The following is a 17,470-nucleotide window of genomic DNA, read 5'->3' on the forward strand; positions in this document are numbered from 1 at the left end:
CCTCTTCAGCTCAGCCTCGGCGTGGGAGGGGCAGGAGGGGAGCGGGGCCTGAGGACAGGCCGGAGCCACAGCGCCCCGGGCCGCGCAGGGAGAGCGCTGCCTCGAGCAGGCGTGGAGCCCACAGAGAGCCCGGCCCTGAGCCTGAGGGAGGCCGGCGTCCCCCCCGGAGGGCGAATGAGAGGAGGAGGCCGCCCGCCCGGAGGACCAGGTGGGCGCCAGTGCCCAGGCCCGCTCCCAAGTCAGAAACAGGCTGGCCCCAAATCCTGGCTTCACACTGACACGCTGTGACCTCATGAGAAACGCTGCCGTGGAGGGGGGAGCGCAGAACTCAGGGTCACCATGCAGGTCACACACAGGAGGCAGCGCGGCCACCGCTGGCCCACGGTCCTTCCCCCAGCACTGCTCTTCTAACTGGACAACGGCCAGGACGGGCAGCAGGAGGTCAGGGAAAGGCCAGCCGCTCCGCTCCGCTCCACTGCCCAGCACCCCCACTTCAGAAGGCCCCTCCGTAATTCACAACCCACTTCTCCGGGAAGAAAGAGCGAGATGAAGGGCCTGCCCAGAGCCGCGAGCGTCCCGGCCGCCTGGTGCCCACTCCTGTGTGCTGGCAGCACCGGTGAGCGCCGAGGCCCCGTGGCCCATGCCCACCTGGTGCGCTCCTGCCGCCCTCCCGGCCTCCCCGCCCGGCTGCTGCCTCATTCACCCTCCTGCCGCCACGGGAGCCTGAGCTGGTGGGGGAGGAGTCCCCAGGGGCCCTTCCCACCTCCTCCTGCCCCAGACCCGGCTCCACAGGTCCACTCCCTCCACTCCACTCTGCTCCCCCCCCCCCAAACGCTTTTATTGATTTCAGAGAGAAGAAGGGAGAGGAGGCGGCGGGCTTCTGGGACACAGCACCCCCGTGTGAAAGGCCAAAGGCACTGGGGAAGGGGCTCGAAGTCGGGGCCTCTCGACAGCTGTCAGCCACCTACGCGCAGCTGAGCAGGAACCCCCAGCCCGCGGGCCCTCGTGCTGCGCACCCTGACCAGGCCCTCGGCCAGACGGCTCGGCCAGGAGACCCAGAGGCCCAGGCTGTGAAAGAACCCCGCCCCCCGGCCCGCGGGCCCTCGTGCTGCGCACACTGACCAGGCCCTCGGCCAGACGGCTCGGCCAGGAGACCGAGAGGCCCAGGCTGTGAAAGAACCCCGCCCCCCGGCCCGCGGGCCCTCGTGCTGCGCACCCTGACCAGGCCCTCGGCCGGACGGCTCGGCCAGGAGACCCAGAGGCCCAGGCTGTGAAAGAACCCCGCCCCCCGGCCCGCGGGCCCTCGTGCTGCGCACACTGACCAGGCCCTCGGCCAGACGGCTCGGCCAGGAGACCCAGAGGCCCAGGCTGTGAAAGAACCCCGCCCCCCGGCCCGCGGGCCCTCGTGCTGCGCACACTGACCAGGCCCTCGGCCAGACGGCTCGGCCAGGAGACCCAGAGGCCCAGGCTGTGAAAGAACCCCGCCCCCCGGCCCGCGGGCCCTCGTGCTGCGCACACTGACCAGGCCCTCGGCCAGACGGCTCGGCCAGGAGACCGAGAGGCCCAGGCTGTGAAAGAACCCCGCCCCCCAGCCCGCGGGCCCTCGTGCTGCGCACACTGACCAGGCCCTCGGCCAGGAGACCCAGAGGCCCAGGCTGTGAAAGAACCCCGCCCCCCGGCCCGGAGGCCAGCCGTGAGCACTGGGAAGTCCCCCGCACAGGCCCAGGAGGGAGGGGTCACGCAGAGGGTGATGGGGGCCACCCCACCCTCCACATCCCCACATGCAGGAAGGCTGAGAGGGCAGTTCAAGGCCAGGCCGGAGGGGAAGGGGCTCTGGTGCCGGAGGGTTTCAGTCGCCAGAACGCATGACGGCAGCCACGTGGTGAACAGGCCGCTCAGTGGATGGCGAGGGAGTCCGGAGGAGCTTCCACAGACGCAATTCTATTACCTCCCGCACAGCAGCGTGCAGACAGCGCACCAAGTGCGTTTCCCGCTTGGCTTCCCCCCGGAGATAAGGCTGCAGGCTGGTCTCGAGCGGGGCACCGCCTGCTCACGCGGTACCGTCGGAGGCCGGGCCCGCGGTCACCCACAGGCAGCCTTCCCTCGAAGCACAGGGACCTGGGACCCGTGCCTGTCCTCCCAGAGCACACTGAGGACACGTTTCTGTCGCCTTTGGAGAGAGTGGGAGGGACGGAGGGAGAGGGAGAGGGAGAGGGAGAGAGACGCCCAGATTGGCTGCCTTCTGCATGCACCCTGACCCAGGCCAAGGTCAAACTGCCAACCCAGGTACGTGCCCTTGACCAGAAATCGAATCCACGACCCTCCAGTGCACAGGCCGATGCTCTACCACCAGAAGCCAGGCAGAGAGAAGTGTTTAAGCTCTCCCAATGAGCAGGCCCGTGGTAAGGAGCGCCGTATAGGAGAGGAAAGGAGAGAGAGGAAGAGAAGGGGGGAGAGAGAGAGAGAGAGAGAGAAACGGTGATCGCTTGCCTCCCACACGCGCCCCAACCAGGGACTGAACTGACAACCTAGTACGTGCGCTGCCCGGGAACCGAACCGACCCCTTTTGGTGTACGGCACGACTCCAAGTGCCCAGCCACCCGGCCAGGGCCAGTGTCGGAGTTTTCAACCCAGCGACCCTCCCAGGTGAGGGAGGAGGAAGGCCCCGGCCCAGGTCAGGCCACACCCCAAGGGCTCGCTCCCAGCGGCCTTCTTGGAGCCTCGGCCCCTCTGCCGTCCATGGCCGCGCTGTGCCTGGTCCTCCGGCTGAGACCGCGTCCCTGCCTGTCTCCCAAGACCACGTTGCCTGCTCTGCTGTGCTTTCACTGCCCGCGTTCTGTCAGCCTCCTTACGGAGAGCTGGTGGCCGATCTCGCTGTCTACTGTTCGCTGAGCTCATTTCTGCTGGCTCCCAGGCCCACAGCAGCCCTGGCACCTGGGCAGTAAGGGCACAGGCCACGGACCGGCAGGGCTGGCGTCCGGAGCTGGCTGTCCTCCCTGCAGGGCCGCAGGCGGGGAGGCAGCCCTGGCACCTGTCCTGTGCCCACACGGGGTGCCCGGTGCAGAGAGCAGGCTGGTCCCCGCGCCCCACAGACACCGCTGTGAGTCACTGAGGCCTGGTGGCCTGACTTCCTGTGTCATCCCCCCGCCACCCACCTCCGCGCAGCCGGAGGGGTGGGCCGGCTCTGTGCTTCTCCCCAGCAATCCGTGTTCTTACAACTCCACCTCCTGATAAAAAGCTCTACGACACCTACTGTGGAGGAGTGGGAATCAATTGAGATTTCCTGAAGCAATTTCCCTTTGCTTTCACACGGCTCCGTTACAGATCCCTCTCATTTATGGAGGTTGTGTAATGCATCCCCCAGCATCCACTCCCCACAGCAGGGCCCCACCCGCCGACAACGTGGGTGCCGCGGGGAGCGGGCGTTCGGCCTGATGCTCAAGCAGGGAAGGGGCAGGGCTGCCACCGCCGCCAGTCCCCACATCAACACTGTCCTTTAGACAGGACGCTGCCGCCCGAGGGAGGAGGGGACTCCTGCCTCTCCACAGGGAGGACCGACCGCCGCAGCCGGTCCCGATGCAACGGCTTCGCGCGAGGACCATCTCCAAATCCTCCCGGTGAATTTACTGAAAAACCATCTCCAAATCCTCCCGGTGAATTTACTGAAAAACCATCTCCAAATCCTCCCGGTGAATTTACTGAAAAACCATCTCCAAATCCTCCCGGTGAATTTACTGAAAAACCATCTCCAAATCCTCCCGGTGAATTTACTGAAAAACCGCGTGAGAGGACGCAGTTCAACGTGTGTGGCTCGAGGGCCTCGGCCTCAGCTCACACCCCTGGTGCGTAAGGTCACCTGAGCAGGACACTGAGGCTCATGGTGCCTACTCCCCATCAGCCTCGGGTCACTACGACTAGTCCAACCTCCTGGGAGTGGCCTCCACTTACTAAAAACAAACACCTGTCATTGCAACTGCACCCCCACTGGGTACCTCGGGGCTTTCCCAGGCTGCGGGCGGGGGTGGGGGGGTATAGGGGCCTCAGCGGTGCCCCAGGGCGGGGCCTGCTGTGGGGGGGAGGGTCCCAACACACTCTGCTCCCCTCTCTGGCCATTACCACAGCTCCACACTCACTCGCGGTTCTCTGCCTGCTCCACGCAAGGCCAGCTCCACAGGCAGGTGAGACATATCCCTTCACCCTCTGCGCCTCTTCCTGTCAGACACCCCGTACCTGGCCAGGGAAGAGCCCTGGGAGGAAGGTCGTGTGCCTCGGCCTGTCCAGGCCCCTCGGGGCGGAGGGCACAGGACAGGAACAGACGGCTCCCTCTGCCTCCGGCTCCCTCTGCGTCCGCCTTCCACCGCATGGCCCGCGCAGCAGCCCCGAGGGCACTGGGAGGCGGCAAGGCCTCTCCTGCGTCCTGGCTTCTCCAGGCCCTTCCCAGCCTGCGAGGTGGGGCTGGGGGGTTGCAGTTGCGCCCCCTTGGCCCACGGCCCCCCGACTGCTGAAGTAACAGACTCACTCCCGCCTGGAGCCCTCAGCCTCGGCCCTCTGCTGCCACTAAGGCTGAGGGGGCGGGTCTAGAGCCGAAGGCGTCCGCTGCCAAGGACACGCCTCCGACTGCAGCACACCTGCCTGCTCCCCACGGCAGCCTCCTGCAGACCTGGCCAGGGCCGCTCACTCAGTGTCCCCCCTCAGGGCTCCGCGGCCCGTGGGAGCAGGACTGGGCTCAGCGCCTCCCTGAGGAGGAGAGGAGGAGGAGGAGGAGGAGGAGGAGGAGGAGGAGGAGGAGGCTGCTGGTAACTGGGAGGGCTCCGTGCGGGACACCTGCCACCAGGGGGCTCAGGTGGGGCTCCGTGCGGGAGAGTAAAAGGGCCAGTGCCCCGACAGCAGCTGGGCGGTGAGCACGGAGACTCGACAGGAGCCGCTCCCCCAAACCAAAAGCAAACAGCCGCACGCACCCTGGCCCCGCAGGGCCGCCGGCCCCCTCACCTCCAAGTCTGACCAAGGCGGCAGCTCACCCCGTGCTGTCCCCTGGGTCCCAGGCCCCCAGCCTGGCCCTCCAAGCCCGTGCTGTCTGCAGGGGCGGCCAGGGTCTGGGTGCTGAGCTCCCTCTCCTTGCCTCCCGGACACAGGAGTCTCGGCTGCTCTTCCAAATCGCCCTCAGCTCCTTCAGTTACTGGCCTCGTCGAGGTGCCGGGCACTGTGCCAGGTGCCACCCTAAGCACCTAAACTGGTGCTCAGCACAGCTCCTGGCTCATGAGCGACACTCGATAGGTGTGAGCGACGGCAGATGGGGACGGGCTGGAAGGTCTCTATGCATGACGGTCACTGAGCCCTCCCTCTGCCCGAGGAAGGGGGACTCCGTCAGGTCACAACGATGCCACCTCCACCACAGCAGCCCCAGTGGGGACGGGGCTGATGGGGAAGCACGTGGCGCCCACCCTCCCTGCCTACCGGCCGCCAGCCCCACCCAGCAGAGGCCGGTGCCGGGAGGGGTCTGCATTCCCGAGGGCACACAGCTGACACCAGGTCCAAGACCCGGGCACTGCACCTGAAGCGTCCCCCCCTCCCCTCATGGCACGCGTCCCTCCAGCGACCCGTCCGCACTGTGCCTGTGCCTGTGCCTCCAGACGTGGAGCCGAGGGCTGAGAAGCTGTCACCTTCACGAGGACAGCCTAGGGGACAGCTTGCCTAGCAAGTCCGCTCCCGGCTCCTGCATCCTCCTTGTTTACAAGATTGCTTATGCAGAGACATCGCCATGCATAATGCATCCAATTACTCAGCCAAGACGCAGCCTTCGCAGAGAAGATTCAAGTCAGCCACACAGACAGCTCAGAAAGTGTTTTTTAAAAGCCCGAGCCCTGACTTGGGGAAGTGTCTGACTCCCGCCTCCGCTGTCCACGGGACGCAGGGTAAGCACATAAAACGGCGCTCACCTCGCCCGTTTCCGCGTGGTGACGGCCTGGAGCTGACACCTTGCTCACTCTCAGTGGCAGGGCCCGATTAGCATGTAAATAGCTGGCAGAGAGGAGAAACGAAAGCGAGGAAGCTCTTTAATTAACTTTAATCCTCCAAAGCCCACGCAGCAGTGGCTCTGACAGCTCTCTAGCCCTCCTCGGGGTCCCCCCACCCCCAGGGCCTGGGGAGGCCTGAGGGGGGCTGGAGAGGGCCAGCGGCAAAGTGACATGTGGGTGTCCCACCCACACATGCTGTGTGTGACCGTCACCTGGGACTGGGATGCTCTCGCAGCCAGGCCGGGCGGGCAGCTGTTCCCACCTGCTGAGCATGTCCTGGTCGCAGCGTCCTCACAGACGGCCCTGCACGTGGGTTCGGCCTTGTCCTTGCACAGAAGGGCCAGCTCCACCTGCAGGCGGTGGGGCCCAGCGAGCTCCGGGCCAGGCCTGGCTCGTTCCCGCTCGGCAGCACCCACCCGGCCAGATGGCAGCGGTGCCGAGTCCGTGGTGGCTGAGCCCAGAGCCACAAGGCTCAGGCCGGCCAGCGACGACGCAGCACGCCCCGCTCTGCAGCAGCGCAGGCTGCAGGCGGTGGGCTGGGAGTGATGTGGACAGCCCGGCTCTCCGCGTGCCCCCGAGAGCAGGCAGGGCCCTGGGCGCGACCCTGGCCACAGCCGGCAGGGAGCCGTGCGAGGGCCGTGGGGAGGCGGATGTCCAGGCCGGCGAAGGGAAATGACCCAGGCGCACCTGTCGGCTGTTCTGAGGAGGTGTTTGTTGGCTCACGGGCGCTCACTCAGCCTGCCCGCCATGAGGAGGTGCCACCCCCCTTTTCTCCGCAGAGCACCCCAGAGCGGGTGCAGGAGGCGGTGGCAATGGGGGTGGACTTGAGTGTTGCACTCTGGCCCCAGACACCACAGGGTTTCAGGTTGGACCATGTGAGGACTGAGACACCAAAGAGGCCACCTGGGCCTGAGCTGGAAGGAGGAGACGCCGGAAACGCACTGGGAATGGTGCTGTGGACTTGCAAGCCCGGGTCCCTGCAGAGCTTGGCGTGTGGCCTGGGTGACAACGAGGAGGTGTGCCAACTGGTCCAAGAAGCAGCAGGCTGGGCGAGGGACGTGCGGGGCACGAGGCGCAGCAGCTCGCTGGGCAGCTGGCTCCTGTGTGGGGGGCCCTGTGTGCCCACTCGCTGCTCCTGTGACGCGGGAGGATACCAGGCAGGAAGGCCCACAAGCACTCGCCTCCGTGTACAGGGCATGCTCGTTTCCGAGGCGCTGTGCCATGCCTGGCTGAGGGAAGCAGGGGAACGGGGTGGCATCGCTGGGAATCGGCCCATGCGGCCTGCTCCCGTCCTCCTGAGTTTCTGGAGGAAGCAGAAGCTTGGCGGGGAGAGCTGTGTGCCCCAAGCCCATGGCGGGCAGAACCAGAACTGGGTCCAGGCCCCTTGGACTGAGCCACTGTCTCCTGGGGCAGAGGGACCCGGAGCCAGGATCTCGGAGGCGCCCACCTCGACCCTACCCTGTGCAGTCTGCACTGCTCCCCAGGCCCGGGGCTTGGGGACAGGCCTGTCTGGGCCAGCCATGCTTGCCACGCAGGCCAGCAAGTCCCGGCTGCCGGCGCTGCAGCCAGCCCAGTGCTCCCGTCGGCGATGAGGAGAGAGCTCAGCCCTGGCACTTCCTGCAGAGCGAGAGGCCCTCCTGCCCCACGCGTCGCCTTGCCACGCCCCAGCACCAGCCGGCCCTGGGCACTCACAGTGCCATCCTCTCGGGCTCGCGGGGGAACGAGCTGCTCGCACAGACACAGCATGAGAGGTACTGCGACCAGCGATGTCCCTAAGCGGAGGCTAATGGAACCACCACGGGGCTGGGGCCTGCTTCAGAGCCCCTCCTGGAGCCGGCAGGGCTTCCTAAGAGCCGTGAGACCATAGGAGCTGGGACAGAGCGCCACTTGCTGGGACGTGGGTCTGACTGGATCCCCCAGAGGACAGGGCCATCTGTCACCTGATGCGCTCGCTCCTCAGCCAGGCCCCCGAGAGGCCGGCTCCAGGTGCGCGGGGAGCATGGACAGACACAACGAAAACTAAATGCAGACACTCTCCGGGTCCCGGGAGGCCAGCCACCCCCAGGGTGCCACGCACCCTCACGACCACACTGGGCGCCGGCTCCTGCAGCACAGGGCCGAGCGGGCTGGCTGTCAGCTGGCGGCTCCGGGGGACAGCACCCCCCAGCTGGCAGTGCCCCCCACCTGCCCTGGCTGCTTGCCATGCCAAACCCCGGGCCCTGCCTCCAATCTGTCTCTGAAAGCCCCAGGCCACTCGGACCCAGGGTCCACAGGCGGGCACAGGGTGCAGGGCCCGCCCACTGTCCAGACCCCCCAGAGCAGAGGCGCGCTGCGCGAGGTCAGCACTGCAGGGCCCGCTGCTCACAAGCACCTCCTAGTCTCGCAGTGAAGACTCGGAAGGAGCAACTTCAGGACCTGTCCAAATTCTCCCACCTTTACTAGAAACCAGGCCCCGCGCAGGGATGGTGCCCCAGTGCCAGCTTGGGAACCCAAGGTCCAGAGCCAAGGTCCCTGGTGGGGGGGCTGGCATAGCCGCGCCAGCACCACCCCCCGTGCCCAGGCCTCCCAGCAAACCCCTAGAGAGCGATGCTATAATGCCTCGGTCAGGCCCATGGCACAGAGGGCAGGGCAGCCAGGCGTCTACGGGCCAGAGCCTGGTGGATCACGCCTGCTGCCTGAGGCCCCCCTGCATGGACCCACTCCACAGATGGAGATGAGACTCCGGACTCGGTGAACGCGGAAGCTGTCAGGGCGAGGGCCCGGTTCCACCGCGGACCCCCAGGGCACCTCCAAGCTCCCTTCCCTGTCTCCACCGGCTGGGCCAAGAGCCCAGCCAGCCTCTCCCTTCCCAAGCCCCCAGGTGCCGCCGGCAAACGTTATTCCTACGCTCTCCCTCTCTAGACACAGGGCAAGGCTGGCAATGACCTCCAGCAAAACAAGCGTTAGAATTCCGGAAAGGGGCCCAGCGTTGCCCTGGCCCTGCCCACAGCCCGAGCGTCCGGACGGAACGGACACCGGTCGCACCGTCGCCCTGAGCTCAAACCCCTGGGGACGAGGCTCTTCGGCCTAATCCCAAGATCACGCTGGGTGGCCCGGACCTGGAGGAAGTGCCTCCTCTCCCTGGCCTTGGATGGGGGCTGCTCTCTACAGCAAAGCTAACCGGTGCAGAGCTGGCGGCACCGCGCTGCACTGCTGTCCACGGGATGATGGATGGTGCTAATCCCGCCAGCCGGAGACACTGCGCCTGTGAATACGGATCCAGCTTCCTTGCTGGTTAATAACTATTTCGATGGCCAGGCCGCTCTTTGTCTACTGGGCCCGATGTTCCGTGGGGGCTTGTGGGAAAAGCAGCTAACCTGCAAAAAACCACCGGCTTTGCAAACACGCTCACATGCACTCACACAGACACACATGTAGACACACACACATGTAGACGCACACACATGTGCACTCACATGCACATACACTCATAAAGGTGTAGGCACGTGTGCATGTACAACCACACTTGCGTGTACACGCCATCACAGGCACTTGCCGTCACACATACACTCCCGTGTGTTCACTCACATGCATACACTCTGACATCCACTGCCGGGCCCGGGCGGTGACAGGCAGGCAGCGCCGTCTCATACTGTCCTGGCACAGTGCCCCATCCCAGCCACAGCCTCCTCGTCCAGAAAAGGGACTTGGCAGATACTAACTCAGAATTTCCAAAGGACTTGTAAGTGGGATTATGAGAAAAACATTAATGGAAATACAGTAATTCGGTGAATGTTGGTTGGCAGTCACTGCTGCCCATGAGTGCCACTTGCACAGGGCCAGACCCGTGGCAGACTCACATTTCCTAGAGAAGGACCTCTATAGGAGGAAACGCCACCGCACGGCGGCAGGCCCAGCACAGAGCAGGCGCCGGAGCGGTGGGGCAGCCAGCGCGTGGCATTTCCCAGATGCGTGTGGACACTGGCTAAGGCCCGAGAGGCTGGCCGGGTGCCAAGTGAGGCACATCCCCCGGTTAGGAGGAACCACTGCCCAGGCGAGCAGGAAAACCACGCAGCCCAACGGGCCCACGCGCACGGGCATGCAGGCCCCGCCATCTGCCAGCTCCCCGGGCCCAGGACTTGCACGGTGGGGCCACACCCCAGGAGAACCCCGCGGGGGCAGAGGTCAGGGGACAGAGCTGCCCAGTGCACCAGAAAAGCTGACCGGCCCCCTCCAGGCCGCCCACGCCGTGCCCCCAAGCCGGAGCAGCGGAGCCCAGCAGCCTCAGCCTCTCGGGGACAGGCGCCGGGAGTGGCCTGGAGGCGGCCCAGCAGCAGCGAGACGCGGGCTATTTTTAGCTGCACACTTGAGAGGCAGCTGGCAGGGAGCCATGTCTTTGGCGTGACCATCAATTTTCACCTGCAGCCACTTCCTTTCCTCTCAGGATGAAGGTTATTCAAAGATTTGGATTTCTTCGAAATTGAGTTAAGAGAGAACAGGTCTCCACACGACGAGAGGGATTCTAATCGTCAGCAAGGACACGAGGCTGGTGCGGCCGTCCGCCCAGGCCTGCCGGACCCTCAGCCTCCGCAGGACACCCCCGGGGCGGGGCGGGGAGGGCCGGGCCAGGGCTGTGCCCGCCACGCCTGCTCCACCCCGTGCCTTAGTCTCTCCCAGTCCGTCCGAGCCCTGCCCTGGGGACGGCAGCCGCGTCCTCAAGGCTTGGTCCCTCCGCCTCGGACACCCAGGATATGGGCCGAGGCTGAGGGGTGAGCCCAGGCCGCGTGCCCTGAGAGGAAGGCGGCCCTGGCCTCGGGACCCGGGTCACAGGAGAGCGGACAGCTACCTGGCGAGACAGCATTGCCGTGCAGCATGTTAGAAACGAAAATATAACGCGGGGTGAAACGGCAGGTTACCCGCACCCGTCCCCTTCCACCTCACCAGCCGCCCCCCCACCCCCTTCTCCACGCCGCCCTCAGGCCGCGATGGTGCCCCTCCACATTTTGGTGGGGGCTGGGAACAGGGGCGCAGAGCTCTGAGACGGAGCGAGCCGGATCCCACACGGATTGCCGTCTGCAGAAGACAGGGCAGGGAATGAGCGCTTAGGCGCTTCCTCTGGGCCACCAAAGACCTCAGCTCTGAACACTGAGAAGGAAGGCATCCGTGAGAAACCTTTTACTGGATTCGCGGGCTCGCCGACTCCCAGGACGGTTGTGTGAGGAGGAGGAGGAGCACGCGCCTCTGATCTCTGCCGGCCCGAGCAGCGGCCAGAACCGCTTCTCTCTCAGGGAAGAGGCTCCTGTGGGCGTTGCCGCACCAGAGCCCAGGCCGCCAGGGGCAGGGTCACGCGGGAGGGGCCGACCTCCTCTCCCTACGCCCCAGCCCCTGCGCTTGGTGACGCCTCACCTGACCCTCGAGTCCCCCGGACGCCCCGTCCAGGCTCCCAGGGTCTGAGTCACGTGCTCAGAGCAGCAACTACAGGAAGCGGGAGAATCTGAGATGCGCAGCCACGGGACCCTCTGCCTGGCCCCCCCGCCGCCCTCCTGGCCTGTGCCCGCCTCCCAGGCGCAGGCAGAGGGCGCAGCTCAGTGCAGGAGAGCCAGTGGGAAGCACTCGAGCTGGAGACTGGCCAAGCGGCCGACACGGAGGGTGAACCATGTCCTCAAACCCCTGCGCACGTGTGTACAGACTCCAAACTGCCAGGACTCGGCAGCCCCCAGACGGCCGGCAGCAGGCGACGATAAACCAACTGGTCCCGCAGACGGTGGGGCGTTACGCAGCGGGAAAAAGGAAGCGCTGCCCGCCATGAAGAGACACGGAGGAACCCTCGCTGCCTGTGACTACGTGACTACGTGACGGAAGCCAGTCTGACGGGCTGTGCGGCGCCGTCCGTGGGACGCTCTGGAAAAGGCAGCACGGAGGGGACAGCGACAGATAACGGCTGACACCACCTGTTCACGCTCGGCGCTGTGCGGTGGGGGGGGGGGGGTCTGCATCCTGCCAGCAACGCCAGAGCCCCTCCGGGCAGGGACGACTGAACCCGATGAGAGAAGGGTCCCACAGCTTCCTCTGTCCTCCGCACAGCGGGCAGGTGCCCTGGTGGGACTCGGCACCCGGGGGAGCCGCCAGCCGGTAAGAGCAGCGTCAGTGAGCCTGAGTGGGGGCCACGCCAGGGCGCGGGGACTGGCTGGGAGCCCCGCAGAGAGTGGGGGGCAGGCAGGGGGTCTGGGGGTGGGGACACGGAGCACTGCCAAGGGTGTGCAGCTGCCCTCCGGCCGCCGCAGGCTGACCTCCAGCGGAGTGTCTGGACCTGGAGCTGACCCACTGGCCTTGAGCTCCAAGCAGGAGATGGCTCTTTCCCTCGGTGCTGACGGGACACCGCGTGGTGCGCTATGAGGCGTGGAGGCCCTGGTGGCTGCGGGCCGGTGCGGGCGCTGGCTGGCAACTCTGGCAGCCAGCTATGCTCAGTGCGGCCTCGTGCGCCCAGCTGCCCCGCAGGTAGGTGTCACCTGGTCTGCTCAGCACGAGCTGCCTGCCACTGCCAAGTCGTGGCCTGAGGCAACCGCCGGGCCCTCGGGCCGTGCCTGGCAGGCGTGGTCCCGGGGAGCCTGTCCTGCTCGGGCCGGCTGAAGTGTGGCCGGTCTCCAGCCCGGCCCTCGCTCCGGCGGCAGGTCCAGCGGAGAGTGATCTCCGTCCCAAGAGCGCCACCTTCCCGTGTCCCCACAACAGCAGGTTTCCCTGCGCCTTCAGGTCAGAGGAGACACAGCAGCCAGGCTCCCGGAACAAAAGCAGGGCCTCGTGCAGCCCCGGCAGCGAGGGGCGAGAAGGTGCGGACGCCGCGTGAGGCCCTCAGAGGGACAGGCGCCGAGAGCTCCGAGGCCGAGCACCAGGCGAGCAGCGCTGGGCAAACCGCCTGCAGCAGCACCGCGTCACCGGAGGGAACCAACCGCGCCTGGAAACCAGGCGCCCGCCCTCAGGTGCGGCCACGCGGGGCCTTCCCGCGCAGCAGCCCGAGCAGCCTCACCTGCGCCCTCCGTGGTGCTCCCGGGCCGAGTGCTGTCCCCACGGAGCCTGCGGGCCCGCCCGGAACACAGGCGCCGCCGGCCGACGACGGTTCTGGGGTCGCACAGGAAGGCCCCACCTGTCCTCCCAGAGACCTCTGTGCTTCCCACGGCGGGGCGCAGCTCCGCCTCGTCTCACCCGCCTACGGTCAAGTCCAGACCTGCCGCCGCCCAGCCTCGCGCAGCGTCACGCCATCTGCCCGGCCCGTCCTGGAGCGGGCAGCTCCTGACCCGGCCTGAGAGGCAGCCGGGCGATGCTGTGGAGCTGTCGCCTCCTTCCTGCGTCCACACGCCTGGTCTGGCGGTGGCGGCACTGGCGGCTCCTCCTGGCCCGTTCCCTCGTCGGCTCTCCACCAACAGGGCCACCTTCCCCAGGCCTCCCTTTCATAAACAGCGAGCCCGCACGTCTCCGCCCGACATCAGCTCCCGAAAACTCCTCCTGTGCGTCCCATCACGGTTAGCATGTGTGCGTGCATGAACGCGTGTGTGTGGTGTGCGTGCATGTGTGTTGTATGTGTGTGCTATGTGTGCACGGGGGGGTGTGTGTTGGGCTCTCCCGCCTGCCCGCCCCCCGGACTGCAGTTGCACCAGGGCCCTGACACCCCGTCACGGCGCCTCCTGTCCAGCGAACGTGGCAGTCACTACAGAGACGGGGGCGAGAGGGGAGGCCGCGAGGCCCTCAGCGTTGGCTCCCATAACTGAGCCAGCTGACCAGGCCAGGGCCGTACCCCTTCCGTGCCAGGAGGCAGCGGGAGGACATCTGAAGAGTCTGCCCTGAGGGGCCGCCCACCAAGCCCAGGCTTCCGAGGCAGCACTGGGGCCTGTGAGGCAGGAGGCCCTGGACAGCCACACGGCGCCCAGATCACGCGGCAGCTTCTCTGAGGACGGCCGGGCACGGCGATGGTGGGCAGAGACCCCACGGCGCCCGAGTGCTGGCACCTGGCTCGCTTTGTAAGAGCTCCGTGGTCAGGAGGCCGGCGGCGAGGAGCGTAGGTCTCCATCAGGAATGACGAAGAGCGGCCCGCCTGCCAGACGGCGCCTCCTGAGGGGCCGCAGCCCGCGCAGCCTGGCCTGGCCTCGGGAGGGAGCACCTGGGGACAGATTCGGGCTTTTCCTTCCCCGTCTGCTAGGATGTCAGCGTCCAAGGCGGCATCTTTAATGAGCTCCACACAAACACTCAGACGGCTCTCCAGGGAACTCGGCCTGTGGAGCCAGAGCTCACAGCTCTTTGGGCAAAGAACAGACGAGAACGCGTCTGCCCAGCACGTCTGGACGCGGCGAATCCTCACGCCAAACACAAGCGTGGAAGGGAGCGGGAGAGCGGGCTGCCCCCAAAAGACCCAGGACGCACTGGGACCCACAGAGCTGTCCAAAGGCCTCAGCCCACAGGGACACTGGGTTGGAGAGCTCCTGACAGCATGTCAGAGCCCTCCTGCCAATCAGGACACCACCACAGCCTGCCGGCCCCCGGGGCGCTCTGCCCAAGCCGCAGAGCAGGGCTGAGCCAGGCGTGAGGACGAGGCACGTGAGGCGAGTGCACTTAGCGCGGTGGAGATGCGGGCAGACGCGGGCGCCGCAGACAAAACCCAGTGGCCGAGGTGGGCTGGGCTGGGCGCTGCTGACCCGAGCAGGCCCAGCCTGACCGGTGACCGCCGCCCGCCCGCCCGGCCTCCCGCAGCCGTACCTTGGTCAGCAGCAGGACCCGCTTCTGCAGCCTGCGGGCCAGCGCCTCATGCGTCTCGCGCTTCTTCCTCTCCTCCAGCAGCTGAGCGCTGACCTGGCGGACCTCCTCCTGCAGCTGCTGCCTGACCTTGTCCAGCTCCCGGACGCTGCACAGACAAGGCAAAGGCAGAGGGTGAGGCTGGGTCCCGGCAGCACCCCAGTCGCAGGCCCACCAGGCCCAGCCGACGTCACTTGGTCTCAGAATAGAGCTGCACGTGCAGCGCTGGCATTTCCCCTGAACAGTCCTCGGAGCCTCTCAGAGCGCCTGCTTCCCGCGGACCCAGGGTGACCCCAACAGCGGGCACCCCACACACAACGGGGAAACCGAGGCCTGAAGGGGCTCCAGCGCCAGAGCAGCGCTGCCTGCGTCACGCCAGGTGAGCAGCTCCGCGCTGCAGGGAGTCGAGCCCCAGCCCGGCCCGGAGCAGCTGAACCCCAACCTCAGCTCCGACACTGACGCGGGGGCCCCACAGGTCCTCTAGGCCAGCTCCGGAGGCCGCTCCGCCGGCCCTGGGCCCTGCCCTTGCTGTCACCTCTGCTCCTAGCATCCTGCCCGCTATGCTCGCAGTGCCCGCCCTGGGTCCATGGCCGGCCGTCCCCTCAGACCCCAGGCAAGGATGGACACTTGGCTTAGAGCCTCTCAGCTCCCAGCCGCCCACAGACTGACCTCCACCTCTCACTTGGGGGGGGGGGTTTAGGGGGGTGAAGTGCCTTCAGTTTGGTTTCACACTCTTTCCCCAAACGGCCCCTGTCCTTCCCAGGCCCGCCCAGTGGCCTCTGCCCGGCCCGGCCCGGCCTCTGCAGGCTTCCGAGGGCGAGTCCACGACCAGGGAGAGCAGTGAGGGGAGGGAGGGGAGGGCCTGGCGAGGGACGGTGGTGGGGGCTGCCGCTGGGAGAGAGCAGGGCGAGGCTCAGCACAGGGCCGCACCGGGGGCAGGTGCCCTCAGAGTGGCCTACAGGAGGGCCCGGGGCAGGGCAGACGGAGCAGGGCCACGTGCGAGGAAGGGTACAAGAGACCACGAGAACGAAGACCAAGTGCAGGGACCGCAGACGCTGCTGAGCTCGGGGAAGCAGAGCTGGCGGCACTGGCCAGAGGGCTCACTTCCGTGTGTAAAGTCTACGGGACAGGAGGCCAGCGTGTGGCCACGGGGTGGCGGGGTCCTGACCACCTGCACAGGAGGACAGGGCGTCACACGCAGGGGCTGGCTTCCCCAAGAGCACAGCTCCCAGGAACCCAGTGCAAAGTGCGTCAGGGCGCTTTTCAAGCCGCCTGCTGGAAGACGCGCCCCCCGCCCCCCGCCCCCCGGCAGGAGAGGGGACCTGGCCGCCCGGCCACGCGGGGCTCCCCACGCCCAGCGCTGCTGCCTCTGCCGGACGTCCTCTGTGTTCAGGCTCAGCCTTGTGAAGGAAAGAGAAAACTCATAAAACATTAAACCTCCTGCTCCGTCCTCACGTGCCCTGAGGCCGCTGGCATTTCTGTGAACGCTGGGAGTTCAAAACGAAGTTCTCAGCTCCTGGGGGAGGCGGCGCCTTTATCGATCGCTCGCCTGCTTGACGGCGTCTGAGCTGCGCAGTGCTGGCCCGGCGGCCGCTTTCATGTCGTCTTCTCAGACAACGTCCCCCACGTGCCCACTCCCAGGGTCAGGGAAGGACACGAACGCGCAGCGGCAGGAGGCCTTCCTCGGACATCACGGGCCGGGCCCCCCGCCCACGGCCGCGCAGCCTGCCTCCCTGCTCTCCCTCCTCCCAGCTCCAGCCCGGCCCCCGCCGTCCTGCTGTCCAGGGGGTGCCGGGACCAGCGGCCATCACGCTCGCCCCGTGGTGCGGACGGCCCCAGGCCTGGCCATCGCCCCAGCAAGACTTGCCGGGAGGACAGTGCCCTCCGGGGAGCCCCAGCGCAGGCCACACACGAAGCCTTGCCTGCGGTCAACACAACACGGGCGTCATCATCCAGCAGCCACCGCCAGACCCCACATGCAGAACAAGAGGGACTCTGGGCCGCGCAGGCCTTCCTCGGCGACCCTGACGGGACTTCCCGCAGGCACGGACCTCACACGGGGCGGCTTCCCACCAGCGCCCTCAGGACGGACGGGGTCTCCGGCGGGCTGGCACCAATACGCCTGCAGGTGCACCGAGTTCTCAGTAATGGCATGTCCATATGAAACTGAGGACCGTGATGCCTTACTCGCATGCACGCAAACCCCGAGCACCTTCCTCTCCGGCTCTGAGGGCACAGCCCTCCGACCCCGCCAGCAGCCTCTGCTTCGGTCCCTCCAGCCAGGCCTCCGCGTCTGACCGTCTCCAGCCACACCCCAAGCAGGAGGCACCTGGGGGGGTCTGGCAGCGTCCCGGGAAAGCCCTTGGCGGCAGGGACGGGCGTCGGCAGCTGAGGTCTGCTCACATCGTCAGATGTGCTTCGCTGAGCCGCCCCCCGCGGGACGCAGACGGACGGCAGAAGCAGAAGCCGAGGTCCCACTCGGGCAGCCGTCCGTGCCGCACAGGACACGGCACACACAGGGCCAGCGCCCTGCCCCCACCAGTCCCCACTCCCGACGAGGGAACAGACCTCTCGAGGTCAGGCGGCTAGGATGGCAACGCAGGCTCCCATTCAGACCAGAGCCCCGTCTACCTGAGGGGCCGCCCCTCCCCGCGGGCCCGCCTTGGCCAACACGGCGGGACAGGCCGAGGGTGCAG

At 67.0% G+C, this 17,470-nt stretch overlaps 1 protein-coding gene across 3 annotated transcripts in view; it reads right to left on the reverse strand.

The window, feature by feature from the left end:
• The window catches only part of MAD1L1 (mitotic arrest deficient 1 like 1), a 162,034-nt gene that overhangs the window by 57,377 nt on the left and 87,187 nt on the right, over positions 1–17,470 (reverse strand). For all 3 annotated transcript variants that reach the window (XM_080676393.1, XM_080676392.1, XM_080676391.1), the window contains one exon: positions 14,739–14,883. In XM_080676393.1, coding sequence (XP_080532519.1) covers positions 14,739–14,883 — 145 coding nt within the window. The remainder of the gene's footprint in view (positions 1–14,738; positions 14,884–17,470) is intronic.

The sequence above is a fragment of the Plecotus auritus genome (assembly GCF_963455305.1).
Source record: "Plecotus auritus genome assembly, chromosome: 6".
NCBI lineage: Eukaryota > Metazoa > Chordata > Mammalia > Chiroptera > Vespertilionidae > Plecotus > Plecotus auritus.